This window comes from Mobula birostris, chromosome 7 (assembly GCF_030028105.1).
Source record: "Mobula birostris isolate sMobBir1 chromosome 7, sMobBir1.hap1, whole genome shotgun sequence".
NCBI lineage: Eukaryota > Metazoa > Chordata > Chondrichthyes > Myliobatiformes > Myliobatidae > Mobula > Mobula birostris.
Window position 1 is genome coordinate 20,655,849 of NC_092376.1, and position 20,230 is coordinate 20,676,078.

The 20,230-nt window shown below is 42.4% G+C and overlaps 1 protein-coding gene across 2 annotated transcripts in view; it reads left to right on the forward strand.

Annotated features, from left to right (window-relative positions):
- Window positions 1–20,230, forward strand: part of slc9a7 (solute carrier family 9 member 7) — a 168,029-nt gene that overhangs the window by 139,528 nt on the left and 8,271 nt on the right. For both annotated transcript variants that reach the window (XM_072262709.1, XM_072262710.1), the window contains 3 exons: window positions 5,934–5,997; window positions 10,527–10,609; window positions 17,270–17,375. In XM_072262709.1, coding sequence (XP_072118810.1) covers window positions 5,934–5,997; window positions 10,527–10,609; window positions 17,270–17,375 — 253 coding nt within the window. The remainder of the gene's footprint in view (window positions 1–5,933; window positions 5,998–10,526; window positions 10,610–17,269; window positions 17,376–20,230) is intronic.

Consider the following 20,230-nt stretch of genomic DNA (forward strand, 5'->3'; position numbering starts at 1 on the left):
TCAAAGTAAAATTCATTATCAGAGTACGTGCGTGCTACCGCATACAACCCTGAGATTCTTTTTCTCCTCCCGTGGGCATACTTGGCAACCTTGCAGCCAATGTCAGTAAGACCAAGGATCCGACTGGACTTGAGGATGGGACAGCACACATCGGTCCCCGTCGGGGGTGGGGGTGGGTCCGCAGTGATAAGAGTGTGCAGCTTTAAGTTCCTGGGTGTCAACATCTCTGAAGATCTATCCTTTGCCCAACACATTGATGCAGTTGCAAAGAAGGCCCAACAGCAGCTACATTTCATTAGGAGTTTGAGGAGACCAAAGACTCTAGCAGATTTCTACAGTTATATTGCCTGGTACAGAGGATTGGCAAGAGCTGCAGAAGGTGGTAAACTCAGACAGCTCCATCGTGAACACTGGCCTCCAGGCTGTCAAGGACACCTTTAATAAATGATGCCTCATGTAGGAGGGAACTATCATCAAAGATCCTCATCACACAGGACATGGCCTCTTTTCATTGCTGCTGTCAGGTACAGGAGCCTGAAGAGGCACGGTCAACATTGCAGGAACAGCTGCTTCTCCTCTGCCGTCAGGTATTTGAGTGGTCCATGAATCCATGAACACTACCTTACTATTTTGCTCTGTATTGTACTACTTATTTATTTTTTATATTTCTTATTTTTGCTTATAATAATGATTATACAGCCGCAAAGCAACAAACGTCAGTGATAATAAACTACTTTCTGATTCTGAAAGAGCATGTCTGGGTTGCACTTTTCGCAACCTCTCGTGCTTTTAGAAGAGTGATCGTTCCCATGACTTAGGATGCAGGGAATCTGCATTGCAATAAATACCAAATGAGTCCTTTCTGTGGTGTTCACTGGGAATCCTCCAAGTAAGTTCCTACTTCACACTTGTAAGATGTGAGCATTGTTGTCCTGAGATTTCTACTGCCCACCTGTGAGGGAAAATGGGGTGGGGGGGGGAACAGATTTAATTGGAAGTGTTCTTGATGGAGCAGCTGCCTGGGTTTTGTGCCAAGATCCCTGAAATGGAACTTGAATGCACAACTGTATGAGTTGGGAGAGTAAGTGATGGACACGATGCTGTTTGCATAATACCTTCCACACAATTTCCCTTTCGCCAAGCAATAGCATGTGAGGCTGCTGGCTTTGTTCTGTAACTTTTTCAATTATAATGGTCAAATGATTCTCTCGCTCCTTCAATAAAAATTGAAGGCTAACTTCTCATGTATTGTCCTGCTCAGAATCTTTTTGTGGGTGCCCTGGTGCTCTCTGTTAACATCTCCTCATGACGTATAGGCCTCAACTTGATAAGACTTCATGTCTTCTCATAAGGTTATCAAGATGAAGGAAAGCTATACTTGTACATTAGTGGGAGAGTCTAGGACCAGAGGGCACTGCCTCAGAATAGGAAGACATCCCTTTAGAAGAAAGGTGAGGAGCAGCCGGAGGGCGGTGAATCTGTGGAATTCTTTGCCACAGACAGCTGTGGAGGCACAGTCACTGGGTATATTTAAAGCAGCGGTTGATAGCTTCTTAATCAGTAAAAGTGTCAAAGGTTACGGGGAGAAGGCAGGAGAATGGGATTGAGAGAGAAAATGAAAATAGAGCAGACTCAGTGAGCCAAATGGCACAATTCTGTTCTTGTCGTAAGGTCTTGTGGCCAAATCCAGCAAGTACATTTCCAGTGGTCCATTTTCGACCCAGATCAGTGCTGTCTATGTGGAGTTTGCATTCTCTCAGTTACCTTGTGGGTCTCCTCCAGGTGCTTTTCTTTCCTCCCACGTCAAATGATGTAGTGATTGGTAGGTTAATTGAACACTGTGTATTACCTTTGGTAAGAGAATTCATGGAGAGTTGGTAATCACAGGGGAGAGAATATGTTGCAGGGAAATAAATGGGGCACTGGCATAGTTCAGAGAGAGTGTAGGTCCAGCAGGCTGAACTGCCACTCCCTACGTCATGATGAAATGTGTGGGAGAACAATGAGGAATCAGTTCTGTTCAAAGCGCTACAGAGAATGTGAGATCTAGCAAGGGTTCAGAGCATGGGGATGCCAGACAGGACACTGGAATGCGCCTCTCGTGGGATGTGGGAAGGCAGGGAATCCCTGAGGACTACACTTGCAGGAAGTACATCTAGCTGCAGCTTCTAACAGACCATGTTAAGGAGCTGGATGAACCCCAGATCATTCGGGAGGCTGAGGGGGTGATAGGACATACGGGGAGGTCAGTGCACCCAAGGTGCAGGACATGGGTAACTGGGTTACTGTCAGGAGGGGGAAAGGAGATTGGCAGTCAGTGGAGAGTACCCCTGTGGCCATTTCCCTCAACAACAGTAATACCACTTTGGATAATGTTGGGGAGGACGACCTAGCAGAGGCAAGTTACAGCAGTCGGGTCCCTAGCTCTGTGGCTCAGAAAGGAAGGGGAAAGAAGAGGCAAGCTGTAGTGGTAGGTAATGCATTGGTTGGGGGAACAGAAAAGAGGTTTTGTGGACCAAACAAGATTCCCGGATGGTATTTTGCCTCCCAGGTGCCAGGGTCAGAGAATCTCAGATCAAGTCCACAGCGTTCTTAAGTGGGACGGTGAACAACCAGAAATCGTGGTCTAGATCGGTACCAATGACATGGATAGCAGGGGTGACAAGGTCCTGCAAAGTGAGTTCAAGGAGTTAGGTGCTAAGTTAAAGGACAAGACATCCAGGGCTGTAATCTCAGGATTGCTACCCGTGCCACGTGCTAGTGAGGCCAGAAGTAGGAAGATCATGCAGTTTAACAATTGGCTGAGGAGATGGTTCGGGAGGGAGGGCTTTTGATTTTGGATCAATGGCCTCCCTTCCAGGGAAGGTAGGACCTTTGCAGAAGGGACGGTTTGCATCTGAACTGGAGCGGGACTAACATTGCAGTGGTGCTGCACAGGCTGGGAGTTTAAACTAGAGTTGCACAGAATGGGAACCAGAGCACGCGAACAGATAGTGGAGTGGTTGTGGAGAAAGATGTTGTTAAGCCAACATACAAAGTCAGGAATCAAAAGGATGAGTATGATGGGGCTAATGTTCAGGATTGTGTATATTTCAATGTGAGGAATATCGTAGGAAAGGCAGATGAGCTTAGGGCATGCATCAGCATGTGGAATTATAACATTGTAGTCATTAGTGAGGTTGCAGGACGGGCAGCTCAGTGTTCCAGGATTCAGTTGCTTTAGACGTGACAGGGTGGGATGGATTAAATGGGAGGAGTGGTGTTACTAGTCAGGGAAAATGGCACAGCAGTGCTCAGTCAAGACAGAATGGAAAGCTTGTCTAGTGAGGCTTTATGGATAAAGCTATGACCATGTTAATGGGATTATATTATAGACCACCCAACAGTCTGAGGATTTAGAGGAGCAACTTTGTAGAGAGATTGCAGACTTTAGCAAGAAACACAAGATTGTGACAGTAGGTGATTTTAACTTTCCACATATTGACTGGAACTCCCATACTGTAAAAGGGCTGGATGGGAAAGATTTTGTCACATGTGTTCAGGAAAGTTTCCTTAATCAGTACATAGAAGTCCCAGCTAGAGAGAGTGCAATACTAAGTCTCCTATTAGGGAATGAGACAGGGCAGGTGAAAGAAGTTTGCATAGGGGAACACTTTGCATCTAGTGATCATAGTGCCGTTAGCTTCAAGGTAATTATGGAAAAGGATAGATCTGGTTGTCAGGTTGAGATTCTTAATTGGAGAAAGGCCATTTTTGATGGTATCAGGAAGGTTCTGGCAAGTTTGGATTGGGACAGGTTGTTTACTGGCAAAGGTGTACTTGGTAATTGTGATGCATTCAAAAGTGAGATTTTTGCGAGTAGAGTATGTATATTCCTGTCAGAATAAAACGCAAGGATAGCAGGTTTGGGGATCCTTGGTTTTCAAGAGAATTAAGGCCCTGGTTAAGAAAAAGGAGGTGCATAGCAGGTATAGGCAGACGGGAACAAAAGAGGTACATGAGTATAAGAAATGCAAGTGAACACTTAAGGAAATCAGGAGGGCTAAAACAAGGCATGAGGTTGCTGTAGTAGACAAGGCGAAGGCTGCTGCAGATGTGTTAAGAGCAAAAGGACAGCAAGGACAAAATTGATCCTCTGGGAGGTCAAAGTGGTAAGCTATGCGTGAAGCCAAAAGAGATGGGGGAAATCCTAAACGGAATTTTTGCATCTGCACTTACTCAGGAGACGGGCAGGGTCTGTAGATGTGAGGCAAAGCAACAGTGATGTCATGACCCTATACAGATTACAGAGGATTGCTGTCTTGAGGAAAATTAGGGTGGATAAATCCTCAGGACCTGACAAGGTGTTCCCTCGGACCCTGTGGGAGGCTAGCGCAGAAATTGTTGGTGCCCTAGCAGAGATATTTAAAACATCTGCAGCCACAGGTGAGCTGCCAGAGGATTGGAGGATAGCTAATGTTGTTCTGTTGTTCAAGGGCTCTAAGAATAAGCCAAAAAATTATCGGCTTGTGAGCCTGTCATCAGTAGTGGGAAAGTCATTGGAAGGTATTCTAAGGGACCAGATATATAAATATTTGGATAGACAGAGACTGATTAGGGGTTTTCAACATGGCTTTTGTGTGTGGTAAGTCATGTCTAACCAATCTTCGAGAGTTTTTTGAGGAAGTTACCAAGAAAGTTGGTGAAGTCAAGGCAGTAGATGTTTTCTGGATGGACTTTAGCAAGGTCTTTGACAAGGTATCTCATGGGAGGTTGGTCAAGAAGGTTAAATTGCATGGTATTCAAGATGAGGTAGTAATTTGGATTAAACATTTGCTTTGCAGAAGAAGTCAGAGCGTTGTAGATGGTTGCTTCTCTGACTGTAGGCTTGTGACTAGTGGTGTGTTGCAGGGATCAGTGCTGGGTCCGCTGTTCTTTGTCATCTATATCAATGATCTGGATGATAATGAGGTAAACAATCAGCAAATTTGTGGATGACACCAAGGTTGGAGTGCAGTAGATAGAGAGGAAGACTATTACAGCTTGCAGCGGGGTCTAGACCAGTTGGAAAAATGGGCTAAGAAATGGCAGATGGAATTGAATGCAAACAAGTTTGAGGTGTTGCACTTTGTGAGAGCTTTGTAGGATTTACACTGTCAGCAGTAGGGCTCTGAAGTGTGTAGTAGAACAGGTGGAACTCAGACTGCAGAACCATAAGTCCTTGAAAGTGACGTCACAGAGAGTTGTAAAGAAAACTTTTGGCACATTGGCCTTCATAAATCAATGTGTTGAGTACAGGAGTTGGGATGTTGATTATTGTATAAGACGTTGATGAAGCCTAATTTGGAATATTGTGTGCAGTTTTGGTCACCTACCTACAGGAAAGATGTAAATGAGATTGAAAGAGTGCAGAGAAAATCTACAAGGATGTTACTGGCACCTACCGGTCACGTCCATGTATTTAATAAGCGTGTTTCTCCCTCTAGACCCCATCAGGCAATGTGTTCCAGACCTGTCTCATCCTTTACCTACATCCTACCAATAAATTCCACACCCCTTAGTGTATCAAACTTCAGCAAAAGAAATAAGTCTTAATCACACTACCTAGGCTTCTCATGATTTTACAATATACCTCACTTAATAACACTCTGTTTAAAGCAACCCAGACTTGCTCCAGTTAAAATTCATTCACCAGTTGACTGACTCAAATACAATGTAGTTCTCAAATCTCTTTATTTGAATTTTGACTTAAATTTAAGGCTGTGGCAATGGATGTACTGTAATAGGTTATCAATCACCTCAGGGCTGCATGGCAGATTGGATCATTTGGTCGTAAACCTTTACAGGTACTTTGCTGTGTGACTGCATCTTTCAGTTGGGGTGCACTGATGCAGACGTGCCGTAAATTTGACTTTCCTGTCTGATCTTTGTATCTGTGTGCATCTCCCTTTCAGAGTTGGAGTTGATCCAGACCAGGATCCTGCACCCAACAATGAGAGCTTCCAAGTGATTCAAGGCGTAAGTAATAACAGCGCAATCACTAAACCCAGACACGGACAGATGGGTTACCAGGAATTGCTAGGTATCTTCTCAATGGATGTCTGGAATATCTTTTCAGCCCTGGGTGAAGATATGCTGTGTTCAAGAACTAAGTTAAAATTTGGTTACCATCTGAACGTGGGGTGTGTTAAGAGTCATAGAGCACTACAGTACAGAAACAGGCACTGTGGCTCCTCTTGTCCGAGCCAAACTACTATTCTGCCTGGTCCTGTCGACCTGCACCTGGACATAGCCCTCAGTGCCCCTCCCATTGATGTGCTTATCCAAACCTTTCAAATTTTGAAATCGAACCTTCATCCACCACTTGTGCTGGCAGCTCATTCCATACTCTCACTGCCCTCTGAGTGGAGAAGTCTCCCTCATGTTTCCCTTAAACATTCTACCCTTCCTCCTTAACCCGTGACCTCTAGTGCTAGCCTCAGTGGAAAAAGCCTGCTTGCATTTACCTACAGGTGTCCCCCGCTTTCCGAACGTTCTCTTTACGACATCTTGCTTTTACGAAAGACCTACATTAGTACCTGTTTTCGTTAACCGAAAGAGGATTTTCGCTTTTACGAAAAAAGACGCTGGCTTTAAACTTGTGTTTACCCCGAGAAAGACTACTATGACCGTGAAGCCTTGCATGGGCAGGTGTGTGCGCATGCGTGACGTGCGAATGCGTGACGTGCGAATGTGTGATGTGCACATGGGGGTAAGTGCCGATTTTTTTGAAAATCGGTTTTGGCTCAAACTTCCTGATTCTGTTAAGTGAAACTACACTGTACATACGTTATTTCTACTTTATATAGGCTGTGTATTTATCACATCATGCCTGCTTTTACTATATATTAGTGTTATTTTAGGTTTTATGTGTTATTTGGTATGATTTGGTTATTTTTTGGGTTTGGGAACACTCAAAAATTTTTCCCATATAAATTAATGGTAATTGCTTCTTTGCTTTATGCCGTTTTGGCTTACAAACGGTTTCATAGGAACGCTGTACATTCGGATAGCAGGGGAAACCTGTATCTATAAACCTCATAATTTATACTCTGTCAAATCTGCCTTTATTCTCTTATGCTTCAGGGAATAAAATCGTAACCTATCAAGCCTTTCCCTATAACTCAGATCCTTGAGTTTTGACAACAGCCTTGCAAATTTTCTCCATAATGCTTCAATCTTATTGATACCTTTCCTGTCGGTAGTTGACCCAAATTTTACTGTGATGTTTGAGTGCTTCATTTTCTTTCGATTCCCACATTTAGAAAATGCAAGGAAAGGGAGTGGCATTGACAGAAGCCTGGATTGATTCAGAATCATGAATTCAAATCCAGCTGTGGTAACTGTGGAATTTAAATTAAAATCTGGATTGAAAGGAGCATCCAGTAAAAGTAAATAGTGACCATGGATGAACATTAAAAAACCCCATTTTGCTGATACTTGACCTCAGAGAAGGATATCTCCCATCTAGAAATGCACATCAAGGTTGCTGGTGAACGCAGCAGGCCAGGCAGCAACTTTGATGTGTGTTGCTTGAATTTCCAGCATCTGCAGAATTCCTCGTGTCTCCCATCTAGAGCTGGGTTAGTCATATATGTGACTCCAGATCAATCAATGGAGTTGAATCTAAAATGGTTGGTGATAAATGCTAATCTTATCCATGTTTCATGAACATAGATGTTTCTGTTAAATTTCTGATTGGCTTACTACGTTGACCCACCAATCTTGAAACTGAGAACCCGTCTAGTGTAGAGAGAAATATATAACTGGGGCCTCATGGTCAGATAACCTTCAACCTGCTGTCTCCATGACAACCATTGTACTTATAATCCTATTTACCCACAATTGGCCTGTAGCCTTACATCCATCAGATTCACATTATTTATTTATTTAGCGTTATAGTGCAGAGTTGAGTCAGGCTGCCACAACCCCAATTAACCCCAACTTAATCACGGGACAATTTACAATGACCAATTAACTTACCTGGTACGCCTTTGGACTATGGGAGGAAACCAGAGCACCCAGGGAAAATCCACGTACAGATGTACAGAGACTTTGTACAGAATGGCGCTGGAATTGAACTCTGAACTCTGACGTACCCCACGCTGGAATAGCATCACGTTAACTGCTATGCTACTGTGGTGGCCACAATGTATGGCACACGGAATTGTTTATAATGGTTACATTACACTGGACAACAAACCTTTTCCAAAAGTGTTGCTTCCTCAGAATTTTTTTTGTTTATGATCGACCACTTGAAGCTGAACACATAATTTCAGACTATTTGTGTCACATTAGGAATTTGGAGAAACAAAAAAATATCTTTTATTGAGTATAATTGCATAATGGTGCTGAGGCTTTGCAATAATTAAACGAAGCTAAAAAAGTTTTGATGATGACTTTCATTTGTACTCTATGTCTGAGGCTTCTCGCTTAAGCAGCCAACAATGATCAGCCCGCATTGATGAATTCCAGTTGCCCTGATACCGTTTCTCCATGACCGCAATGTCCTGGTGAAACCTCTCGCCATGCTTGTCACTGACAGCACCAAGATTTGTAGGGAAGAAGGCTAAATGGGAATGCAGAAAATGAATCTTTGGTGACACGTTGCACTTCATGGTTTTATATGCTCGAAGCGTGTTGTCGACCAGCTGCACATAGTTTGGTGCTCTGTAGTTGTAAAGAAAAATTTCAACAACATCCTTGAATGCCTTCCATATGATTTTCTTTGGTCCCTCTAGAAGTTCTTCGAATTACCTGTCTTTGATAACCTGTTTGATTTGTGGACCAACAAGAATGCCTTTCTTAATCTTTGCATCAGTTATTCTGACTTGAATTAGGAATTGAAATAACAAATACAGGCCATTTTAAAAAATGGTGCGTGATAGGGAAATTTCATGGTGATTTTCATGATCAGTAGCCCAAAATTCATAAGGTGCGTCCAAAAGTATTCAGAAAGCAAAATATTTGTGGTCTAGTGTTATATAGGCCCCCATTTGGCCTCTAGTAAAGTGGCCACTGTGTGTAATTTTGTGAAGGTAGAGCTAATGGAGAAAAAAACTTGCGTGCAATGCTGAAAGCAGGAGTGTCATCTTTTAAGCTGAAGCAAGGCCTGATGAGAGAGAATGTGAAGCACTTCACGCATAGTGCGGTAAATGCCTAAATCTTATTTCTCTCCCCACCCCCACCCCACCCCTGTTAATCTTCTCCAGACTGTGCCGCTGTGTTCTTGTTAGGTGAGAGTGTGAAGCAAAAAATAGGCTAACGGAGTTGAGATTTAAATCGGCCATGACGGAATTCAAAATAGATGGAAGGGTTGCTTCTGCTGAAAAATATTTTTGAGGAGACTTTTGATAGTAGTACGATGATTTTCAATGAAATCTGTTTGAGGTCAAGTTATGGTGAAGGCTGACAATGGAAACTATGATGGAGCAATAAAGATCAGGACTAGACAAAAACATCCTTTACAATCCTTGAGGGCGGCATCGTAAGGAGGGATTGGGTGACCTTGTTTGATTTGCTCGAAGTACAGTATCTGATTCCTTCACTGGTACTAATGAAAGGTTTAAACTTGCTACAGAGCAGATCACATAACATCAATTAATGGCCATGTTTCTGCTGCCAACTCTATTCACTGCCGAAACTTTGGTATTAAAGCCATACCCAGTCTGTTGCACATTTATATTGAGAATACCAAGGAAATTGACTGGTTTAGCTGGAATAAGTAGACAGAAGTTATTCCCTATAAAACTGTGTTCAGCTTACAAAGACACAGGAATAAAATTGTGGACAAAGTATACAAGGGGAACCGAGTCCTACCGTCATACAGCCTGGAAACAGGCCCTTGGCTTAACTCATCCATGGCAACCAATTTCTTTAATGTGCTCATCCCACTTGCTTGCATTTGGCCCAGATCCCTCAACCTTTCCTGAGCATCTACTTGTCCGAATGTCTTTTAAATGCCACAATTGTACTTGCCACTGCCAACTCCTGGCAGCTCCTGGACTCGCGTGGACTCAAGTCCAACTTTGTCCCATCATTGGAACATAGACCAAGCAGCTGAGTACAGGTCCTTTGGCCCACGATGTTTTGCTGACCTTTTGACCTACACCAAGATCAATCCAGTGCTTTTCTCCTGCATAGCCATCCATTTTTCATTTGTCCATGTCCCTATCTAAGAGACATTAATTACAATGTTATCATAAACACTGGAGGTTCTGCAGATGCTGGAAATCCAGAGTAACACGCACAAAATGCTGGAGGAACTCAGCAGATCAGGCAACATTGACTCTATTCATTTCCATAGATGCTGCTCTGGCCACATTTGTCAGCTGTCTCTCAACTATTGATTACTTCCTGTTGACTCGTGATAGCCCTCTTAATATCACTTTCTCCAAACGCTTCTCTGCAAAATTCCTTGGAATAATTTCGTTATGTGAAGTATTGTTGATTAATATTTTGCCATTTAAACTTCGTAAAAATATGCTTGTTTTCTTCTGTCTTCATAGGATGTTACACACCCTGAAAGGACTAGCAGGACGAAGCAGGAAAGTGCATGGCTCTTCAGGCTGTGGTACAGCTTTGACCACAAGTATCCTTTTCCCTGACAATTCCGTGTCTCCTTTGTCTGAATTCCATGGGAAACTTTGAGGTTTGGTCACTGTGCTCTGTATCCCAGGACTCCAATTGAGGGTAGGTTGAATTGAAAGTCTTTCTACTAACTGTAGGCTATGTTTTGTAGCCTCTCTTAAATTCAAAAATGCACATCTAATATCTGATCCTTGTGGTCTCCTGAGTTGCTTGTTTCTTGATCAGCTGGACTGAAATGGAGGAGGGGGAATTGACTGCTGAAGCCACTTTTTCACGAGCGAATAGTGGAGTTGGGTTAAAATGCTGGATTGCTCCTGATTATGTTTATGAATGTTGTTTCTGGATTTGAGTCCATGAGTAGGAGAAGGGGTGAATTAAAGAACTGGGAAGTTGATTGGTGAAAGAGATACAGGGCTGGATGACTTTTCCAGATTCTTTTTTTTTATGATTTAACTGTTACTGAATTCTTTTACAAATTTTTCCCCGAACCCTTGAGTCAGTGTTGAAGTTATGTAAATCATAGCTTACAAAACATAAAATTATCCATAAAATAAAAAAACATGGCAGAAATAAATATCAATATAATAACCATGTGTGTCTATTTAGACCTCTAATAACAAAAAAGGCTGCCATTCAGCAATATGCTTCACCACTACAATCATCACTATTTCCTCCCCCCTCCCCCAGGAAATCTAAATATTTGCCCCATTTTTGTGTATAGATGTCCAATCTATCAAACTGTTTGTAAGACATGCTTTCAAAAGCTGCCACTTTGGCTATATCTGTGACCCACTCCTGAAATGATGGTCCCCCCCAAGTTCCTCCAGCCTCTAAGTATAATTTGTCTTCCTACCATTATACTTGTCTGGATCCAATTTTGAGAGTGTTTATCCCCAAGTAACCCAAGTGCATCTCCCAAGACAAAAAGTCTGGGGCAGAAAGGAAGCTGAATACCTGAAACTTCACCAATATACTTATGTATCATAATACAAAATTCTTGAATTCTGGGACAGGACCAGAGGGCATGTACTGAGTCCCCTTTATCCACCTGACAGAGCCAGTATTCAGGGGTGTTTTCCAACCCTAATCTATGTAACCTTGCTGGAGTCCAATAAAAACAGTGTAGAATCTTAAACTGAATAAGGCGCACCCTCGGGTCTCTTGACATTGTTTTCACATTTTTGCAAATTTTATCCCACTCCTTTGTCTCAAAAGTCACACTCAGGTCTTTTTCCCCATGCTCTTTTAAGACCCAACAGAAATTTGTCCCTGGTGATTTGTGTTAAAGCTGGATAGTAACCATATAACAATTACAGCACGGAAACAGGTCATCTGGGCCCTTCTAGTCCATGCTGAACGCTTACTCTCACCTACTCCCACCGACCTGCACTCAGCCCATAACCCTCCATTCCTTACCTGTCCATATACCTATCTATCTCTGCCGTCTCTGTCACTGCGTTGAGTGACTCCCCCGACTTTTCCAGATTCTTGGATGTTAATACTGAACAGTCTTTAACATCACTTCTTTTTTGATGTTACACAGCAATTTAATGACTTTATCAGTAAACTCATTTTTAACGATACAGCACAGTCAGAATTAGGTTTAATATCACTGCCATGTGTCATGAAATGTGTTGCTTTGCGGCAGCAGTACATTGCAATACAGAATACGGTAAATTACGGTAAGCATATATACATACTGTGTGTGTGTGTGTGTGCGTATATATATTTATATGTGTGCCCTGATGAACGCAAGTCAGTTAAGACTTGAGGTGCGTGAAGTGGAGTGCTGGTTCAGGAGCCTGATGGTTGTAAGGTAATAACCGTTCCTGAACCTTGTGGCATGAGACCAAAGGATCATCCCGCCCTATTGCTGTACCAAGAAGAGTGCGTAGCCGTGGATAGTGGGAGTCCTTGATGTTGGATGCTGCTTTCACGTTAGCAGCCCTCCTTGTAAATGTACTCAGTGGTGGAGAGGGCTTTGCCTGTAATGGACTGGGCTTTACCCACCACTTTTTGTAGACTTCTCTGTTCCTAGGCATTGGTGTAACCATATCAGGCTGTTGGTGCAACCAGTCTGGATGCTTTGTATATAAAAAAAAGATGTAGTTTTGTTTGATCTAATGTTCTTGCTGAATATTAAAGACCAGACAACAGTTTCCCTGTGGTGCCCCTGTTCCTTTCAACCTGTTCTACATTCTAACGAGAGGGAAAGGAATCTGTTAGAATTTCTTCACGACTTCCACAGTTAGTGAAACAGAAAACCATACCCTCAGGTGAATTAGACATTATAAAGTGTTATCTAATACTTAGCTGTTGTATTTTGAAGATAAAACCATTGATAACAATGTGAATGAAGTTATGTTCTGTGGATTATTTCTTCTGCCGAATTGATGGGCTGGATGGCCTAATTCTGCTATTATGCCTCATGGTCTAAAATGTTGATTCTTCAATTTTTAAAACACAAGATGTTTGCAACAAAAAGAAATGTTTTCCATGCTGCTGAGGTCCCTGATTTGGGAGATTGGTGACCACTTTTGTGTCATGTAAGTGGATGCCTGGGCATGGCTCTCACTCTTTTAACATTCCCTCCCCAAATTTTGAAGAATTTAGCTTTGAGTTAAATGTAATATTTCCTCTTTCACACATTTTTGTCCAGCTGGTCCAGACTCAATATACCTAAATAACAGAAAAAAAACAATTTTAACACAACAGGGAAATGCCCTTGAACCATTCTCTTTTTATATAATGGTTCAGACCATAAGATGTGGGAGCAGAATTAGGCCCTTTGACCCATCAAGTTGTTCTGCCATTCCATCAAATACTCCTCATACATTAACCCTTTCATCCCCAGGATCATTCTTGAGAACTTCCACTGGACTCTCTCCAATGCCAGCACAGCTTTTCTTAGATAAGGGGCCCAAAACTGCTCTCAATACTCCCTAATTCTGAGAGGTCTGACCAGTGCATTGTCGAGCCTCAACATTACATCCTTGCTTTTATATTCTAATCCTCTTGAAATGAGTGCTAACATTGCATTTCCCTACCTTACGATTGCACCTCTTTTTTCTGAATTTGGCTCCCCCTTTAGAAAGTAGTCTACACATTTAGCCTATACAGTCTAGGTTTCACCTAGTCCTGTTTGCTTTCTGAAACTGGCCAGTTTCAATTTGTTTATTTGGGGGTCGGTTGGGGGGGAGAGACAGAGCCCTTTCTGGAGAGGCTCATTTTTACTTAATGAGACGTTGGCTGAGGCTAGAGCACAGACTCTTTTCTCCTTGGGTCTGAGCATTGCCGTGTCATTAACACTGCAGCCTTTTGTTAAAGAAAAAGCACCTCAGCCTGAATAGTCTTGCTTTTTTGGCAAGTGATTATGAATAAATAAAAGCTGTTAGATGGTTCTGTTGCCCTGCTCCTCCCTGTCAGTCTCCTTTGGAAAGGATTTTGTTCTGTTTGTACGGTAGATTCAATATGTTCTCATTCTTGCCAAAATAACAAGTGAGCTCAGCTTGGAATATAAAAATAAACTGGCATGGTTGAAAGAACCGTTTCAGTTAACAAAAGGGGAACTTGGCATCAATGAGATAAACATCTTTGGAGTTTTCCTGTTTCCTTGAATCTGAATAGCGTGTTCCAGTTCAGTCATTTTGAATGTTTCTCCACCTACAAGTTTAGAGGATAAACTTCAATTAATATGAAGCAGATGGAACAAATTATGGCAATTGGTTATAAAGTAATATTGTCGTATGAGGATGTCAGACATCTTCACAGATGATCGAAGTTGCTTCTCTCCAGTAGTGTTTCGTGATCTATGTTTAGTTGTGTATATCATCCTGTTTTGTATTCTTACTTCAAAACAACATTATAAACATTGTATGAATTGTCTCAACGAGCTGCAACTTGTCTTTAAAACAATATGACAGTTTTATTTATATGATGTTAATCAAAATTTAACCCCACCTCAGTCACTGCATGGCATTTGTAAACTCCTTAAAAGACTTCGTAATCTGGCCTCTTCTCCCTTCCTTTTCAGTGCTGCAGAAGGGTCTCGGCCTGAAGCATCAACTGTTTATTCATTTTGATAGATGCTGCCTGACCTGCTGAGTTCCTCCAGTATTTTGTGTGTGTTTTAATAATGCTGTTTACAACAGCTGCTGGTATTGTGTATTTAATGCACATTTTATTCCATATATGGACTTGTAACTTTATTTTTTTAATCATTCTTTATTCTGTATATCTGTTGAATGTTGATTTTTTTTTTGTTATATGTCATGCCAACACACCACAGCAAATTCCTAATACATGTAAATGTATATGGCAAGTTTAGTTCATCTGTGATCAAACCCTTTAAATGCAAGGAAAGTACAGTTTTAAGGAGATTAAATATGATTTTGAGAATAAAACTGGCTAAGTGTGCAGGGGGTGGAGGGAGTTGCTTTGCAACCAGCTGGTGATTGTTTTTACATAGAAGTCTCGTAGTAGCACAGCTGTATTACAGATGTTCAAGTTCATTGGACTGAACAGATGCAGGGTTGCCGTGGAAACAGTACTTGTTCTCAGAACAATGTATCCTCACATGTTGTTACTAAACTCTCCAACAGGTTGCAACTTCTTTAATGGCGTGTCAGTTCCGTCAAAAGCTTGCATATTTTTGTTTACTGCTGGCCGTTGGGTGGCTAAAGCATCTTGTTTCCTGTTTTGAAAAGCCAGGAGCTGTCATTTAAAACCATGAAGAATTGTTTCACTCACCTCAGCAACTATGTCCACCACCTACAGACTCACGTGTCAAGGACTCTGCGACTCGAGTTCTCAGCATTATTTCATTTTTAATTGCATAATTTGTCATCTTTGCATGTTAGTTGTTTTTCAGTCTTTGTTTGTTCAGGATGTAAGATTATTTATTGCTATTCGCCAGTACACGAGTGTAAAGGAAAAGGAAATGATAGTTACTTCAGATCCAATGCTGCATAAAGAACCAAATAATAAAATGCAATAAATATGTGTATAAACACCATCCTATAAACACAATGTACAAGTTATTGTTTGAACTTAGCCATATAGACTGATTGTATATGCATAAAGTGATACTCGGTGCAGGAGTATTTGTACATAAGATGACTGGAAGTGGCAGAGTGATTCTTGGAAAGAGGAACTCCTCGGTAGCAGCAGGGCACGTGAGAACAGTAGCACGGTGACCGTCAGTCTGGGGCATGAGGCGTGGAGTGTAAGGGTAAAGTGGCAGTGCATTGGGGGGATGAAGGGTGCTGAGGGGCTGTGGAGAGGATTGGCTATTGTGAATGTGGTGGTGGATGTACAGTTTTTCAGAAGTGCTTTTGTAGTTCTTGGAATTTTCTTGCAGCCATTTACAGGAAAATAATCTCCATGTAGCAAATGGTGACATCTGTACGCTCTCATAATGAATGAATTTCTCTCGACAGTGCAGCACTTCACGTATTAATACAAAATTCTTAATTGAGTACCAACAACTTCAACACACAAACTGACTTGATGCATTGTTATTAAGCAGTGCACCGAAAGTCGCTTTTTGCATTTGTTTTGCTTGCTATGCATTGGTCACTAGATCGTCAGATTTTAAAGGTCTGTGTTCCTCCTACGGTGTACCTTACGGTCGACATTATATCTTCCATGGCCGATATCCTGACCAAGAACCCCTCCTCCATCCTGTCCTTCCCCCAACAGGGATAGGGGAATACTGGGTTACTTGTGGGCAGCATATTGGAGACCAGCACGGATATTAAAAGGGGAAAGGTTTGAGATGAAGATGTAGCCGTTCTCCACCTGACCCCTGTCCCCAAAGTGCTGGATTCTCAGTGTCAATACCACAGGGAATGCAGATACCAGCCGGCATTCCACAGGGGCAAATAGAGCATTGGGAACCATCCTTTTGTTTAATCTGGGTCTGGTATCACCAAGGGGTTTGGGTCACACTGAGTTAATAGAAAGGATGGAGACTAAGAGAGGTAATGAAAATGTCAGAAAGCAGGTGAAATTCGTCATAAGTGCATCTCCCAGGTAAGATGCGCGATTCTAAAAGGAGATACTAGTAGCCTGCAGATGCTGGGATGTGGAGCAAAAGCGGGTCGGGCAGCATCTGTGGAGGGAAATGGACATTCCTGTTTCGGGTTGAGACCCTGATGACCCCAAGCCTGTACTCGCTGGTGTTGTGAAGAATGAGGGGGAGTGTCTTTGAAACCTGTTGAATATTGAAGGGCCTAGATAGGCTGGATGTTGAGAGGACGATTCCAGTAGTGGCAGAGTCTACTACCGGAGAGCACTGCCTCAGTGTACAAGGATCTTCCTTTAGAACAGAAATGAGGAGGAATTTCTTTAGCAAGAGGGTGGTGTATCTGTGGAATTCATTGCCACAAATGGACGTGGAGGCCAAGTCGTTAGGTTGATAGGGTTTTGGTTCGTCAGTGCATCAAAGGTTATAGGGAGAAAGCGGGAGAATGTGTTTGAGAGGGATAATAAATCATCCATGATCGAATGGTGGAGCAGACCGAGTAGGCCTAATTCTCCTACGGGAGTCTTAAGGGCTTATGGTCTTCACCGCGATTCGATGCCAAGTGTCTGGAGTTCAGTAAACATTTAAATTTCCTTTGTGGTTTTTGGAGTTTTTCCTGAACAGATAATCCTCCAGTTATCTGAAGCCAATGCTAACTCACAGTGGTCCCCCGCTCACAGCTACTCTGCCCGGCTGGTGTGGTCCAATTGCACGGTGCCTGACAAGTCCTCAAGCATGCGAAGTAAGTACTAGCTGCTCTTTCCTGTAAAGCATTCCAAACTTCTCTAATAAATATAAACGGTTGAAGATTATTTACAGGAAGGATATTTACTGCTGAATTTATTTTTAGAAAGTTACATATCCTTCATTTGATTAACTTATTGCAACAAAAACCTCAGAAGTTGTAACCACTTGGGGCAAAAAAATGGAGCAAATGATACAGTAAGGTGTATTCATAAATGCTTTGTGGGGTCTGAGTGTCATTGGGTATTGCCAGTGTATATTGACCATTGCTTGTCGCCTTTTGATAGGGTAGTGAACTGCTACATTGCTTCTGCTCATTGTCCTACCACCACACGTATGGGCAGGAAGTTGCAGAATTTAGTCTCTGCGAAGAGAAATTTCTGGCAGTGTGTTGCGGGGTTAGGGTGGCAAGAGACTTGGAGGAGATGTGCCATATTCTTCATGATGGTGAAGGCCCAGGTTTGGCAGATGCTGTCGGAAAAACTGCAGTACATGTTGTGGGTGGTACATACTACTGTCTCTGTGCTCCATACTTGGAGTGAATAGATGTTAAGAACAATGGATGAGAACCATCCAAATGGCTGCTCTACTCTCGACGGCGCCAAGCTTCTGTACGGAATTGAGCTTTAATTGTTGAAGGGATGTAGCGTCACTGGCAACACCATTTTTTTTATTGCCTTTCTTTCATTGCTCCAAAACTTGAATAGCTTACAAAGTCATGAAAAGTCAATGACATTGTCGCATTCGAGGGTCGAATACAGATTGGAGCATGTAAAATCAAAATCAAATTTTCTTCTGACTCCATGGTCAATTGTTACCGAAGCTAGTTTTTACTGCCCACAATTCTCCTCCTTTCATCCATGTTTGGGATTCTGACATAGATTCTGAGACATAGGAAATCCTGTTTATTATCATTGACATGTGTTGTGAAATTTGTTGTTTTGTAATGTGTAAGGGCACGTAGCCAAGTGGTTAAGGCATTAGACTAGCAACCCGAGGGTCATGAGTTCAAGCCCCAGCCGAGGCAACGTGTGTTGTGTCCTTGAGCAAGGCACATAACCACACATTGCTCTGCGACGACACTGGTTCCAAGCTGTATGGGTCCTAATGCCCTTCCCTTGGACAACATTGGTGTCGTGGAGAGGGGAGACTTGCAGGCAGCATGGGCAACTGCCGGTCTTCCATACAACCTTGCCCAGGCCTGTGCCCTGGAGAGTCAGGCGCAGATCCATGGTCTCGCAAGACTTAACAGATGCCTTTATTTGTTTTGTAGCAGCTGTACGGGGCAAGGCATAAAAAGATACTCTAAGTTACAAAGATAAAAATTGCTTTAGCAGAATAGTGAGATGGTCTTCATGGACCATTTAGAAACCTGATGGTGGAGGGGAAGAAGCTGTTCCTACAATGTTGAGTGTGCATCTTCGGGGTCCTGTACCTCCTTCCTGATGGTAGTAATGAGAAGGGGGCATGTCCTGGATGGTGAGGGTCCTTAATGATGGATGCCACCTTCTTGAGTCTCTGCTTTTTGAAGATGTCCTGGATGGTGGGGAGGATCGTGTTGTGATGGGGTTCGCTGGGTCTACAACCCTCTGTGGCCTCTTTTGTTCCTGTGCATTGGATCCTCCATACCAGGGGGTGATGCAACCAGTCAGAATGCTCTCCACTGTCCATCTGTAGACATTTGCTAGAGGCTTTGGTGACATACCAAATCCCTCAATCTGGCCATTCAATGGGCTGCTTGTCAGTTATTGCCCTGCATGAGGGCTAGATTAAAGTTGACTTAATCAGAGTGATTGAAGGGAATGTGGAGGTACTCCTGACCTGACTCTGTTCTCCATCCTGTTGGACAAGGCTTGGCCATTCGCTGGCCTGCCTTGCCCTTGTCCATTATTGCTTTCATCTGGCCATGAGTAATTAATCTGATTGGTCAAGTTGCCCGCCAAGCCAATTCCCTCTGACCCAAGGCCTTCACACCTGAAGATCCACCGGTTTTAATAGATAATTTTATCTCTGTATTCAAATGCCTTCAAGGCAGCTATGGAGTTTAAAATTCAATCAACTAATCAAATGAAAAGGCTGATATCAGTAACAGTCTATAAGATTATTGGATTGCTTTTTTTAAAAGCTAGACAACAGCATTTTAATTTCCCTCGGGTGATCTAATGAGTCACGGTTCTTCTGGGCAAGAGTGATGCACTCTGTAAAATGTTCTTCATTATGACAGTTAGATAGCTAGATACTTTATTGATCCCAAAGGAAATTACAGGGTCACAGTAGCATTACCAGTGCACAGCTATACAAATATTAGAAGAGAAGTAAGAAAGTATTAAAAAAAATTACCTTAAAAATAAGATTTATAAGATGTACAAGATTTACAAGTCAAATATTACAAGATTTCCAAGTTCACACTGATAAGGTGTTTGTGCAAGAATTATTGTAATATTATACACTAATGGGTGCACATTCACACCATCCAGATGAGAAGCGATGGTAGTGTTGCACAGGTTGTCCACAATAGCAGTGTAGTAAACAGAACTAAACAGAGCTCTTGTAAACAGTGGTTAATAACAGTCTTAACAGGAAGGGGTTGTCACTTCCCAGCTTTAGGCTGATCTGGGACACCTCTTAATTGGAAAATCTGTCAAGCAACAACCTGCCTCCATTCCTCTTGCAGGATTGTATCTCCCAACCAATGCCCATGATTATCCATTATTATTCCCAGATGAGCAACAAACTCACTGAGGCTTAAAGTAACAGTGTATGCAGATGGGAGGTGTCCTTGGATTCTCGACCCACGAATTCCATCAGCAATAAGCCAGACATGGACAAAAAATAAACTCCTGATTCCGTCAC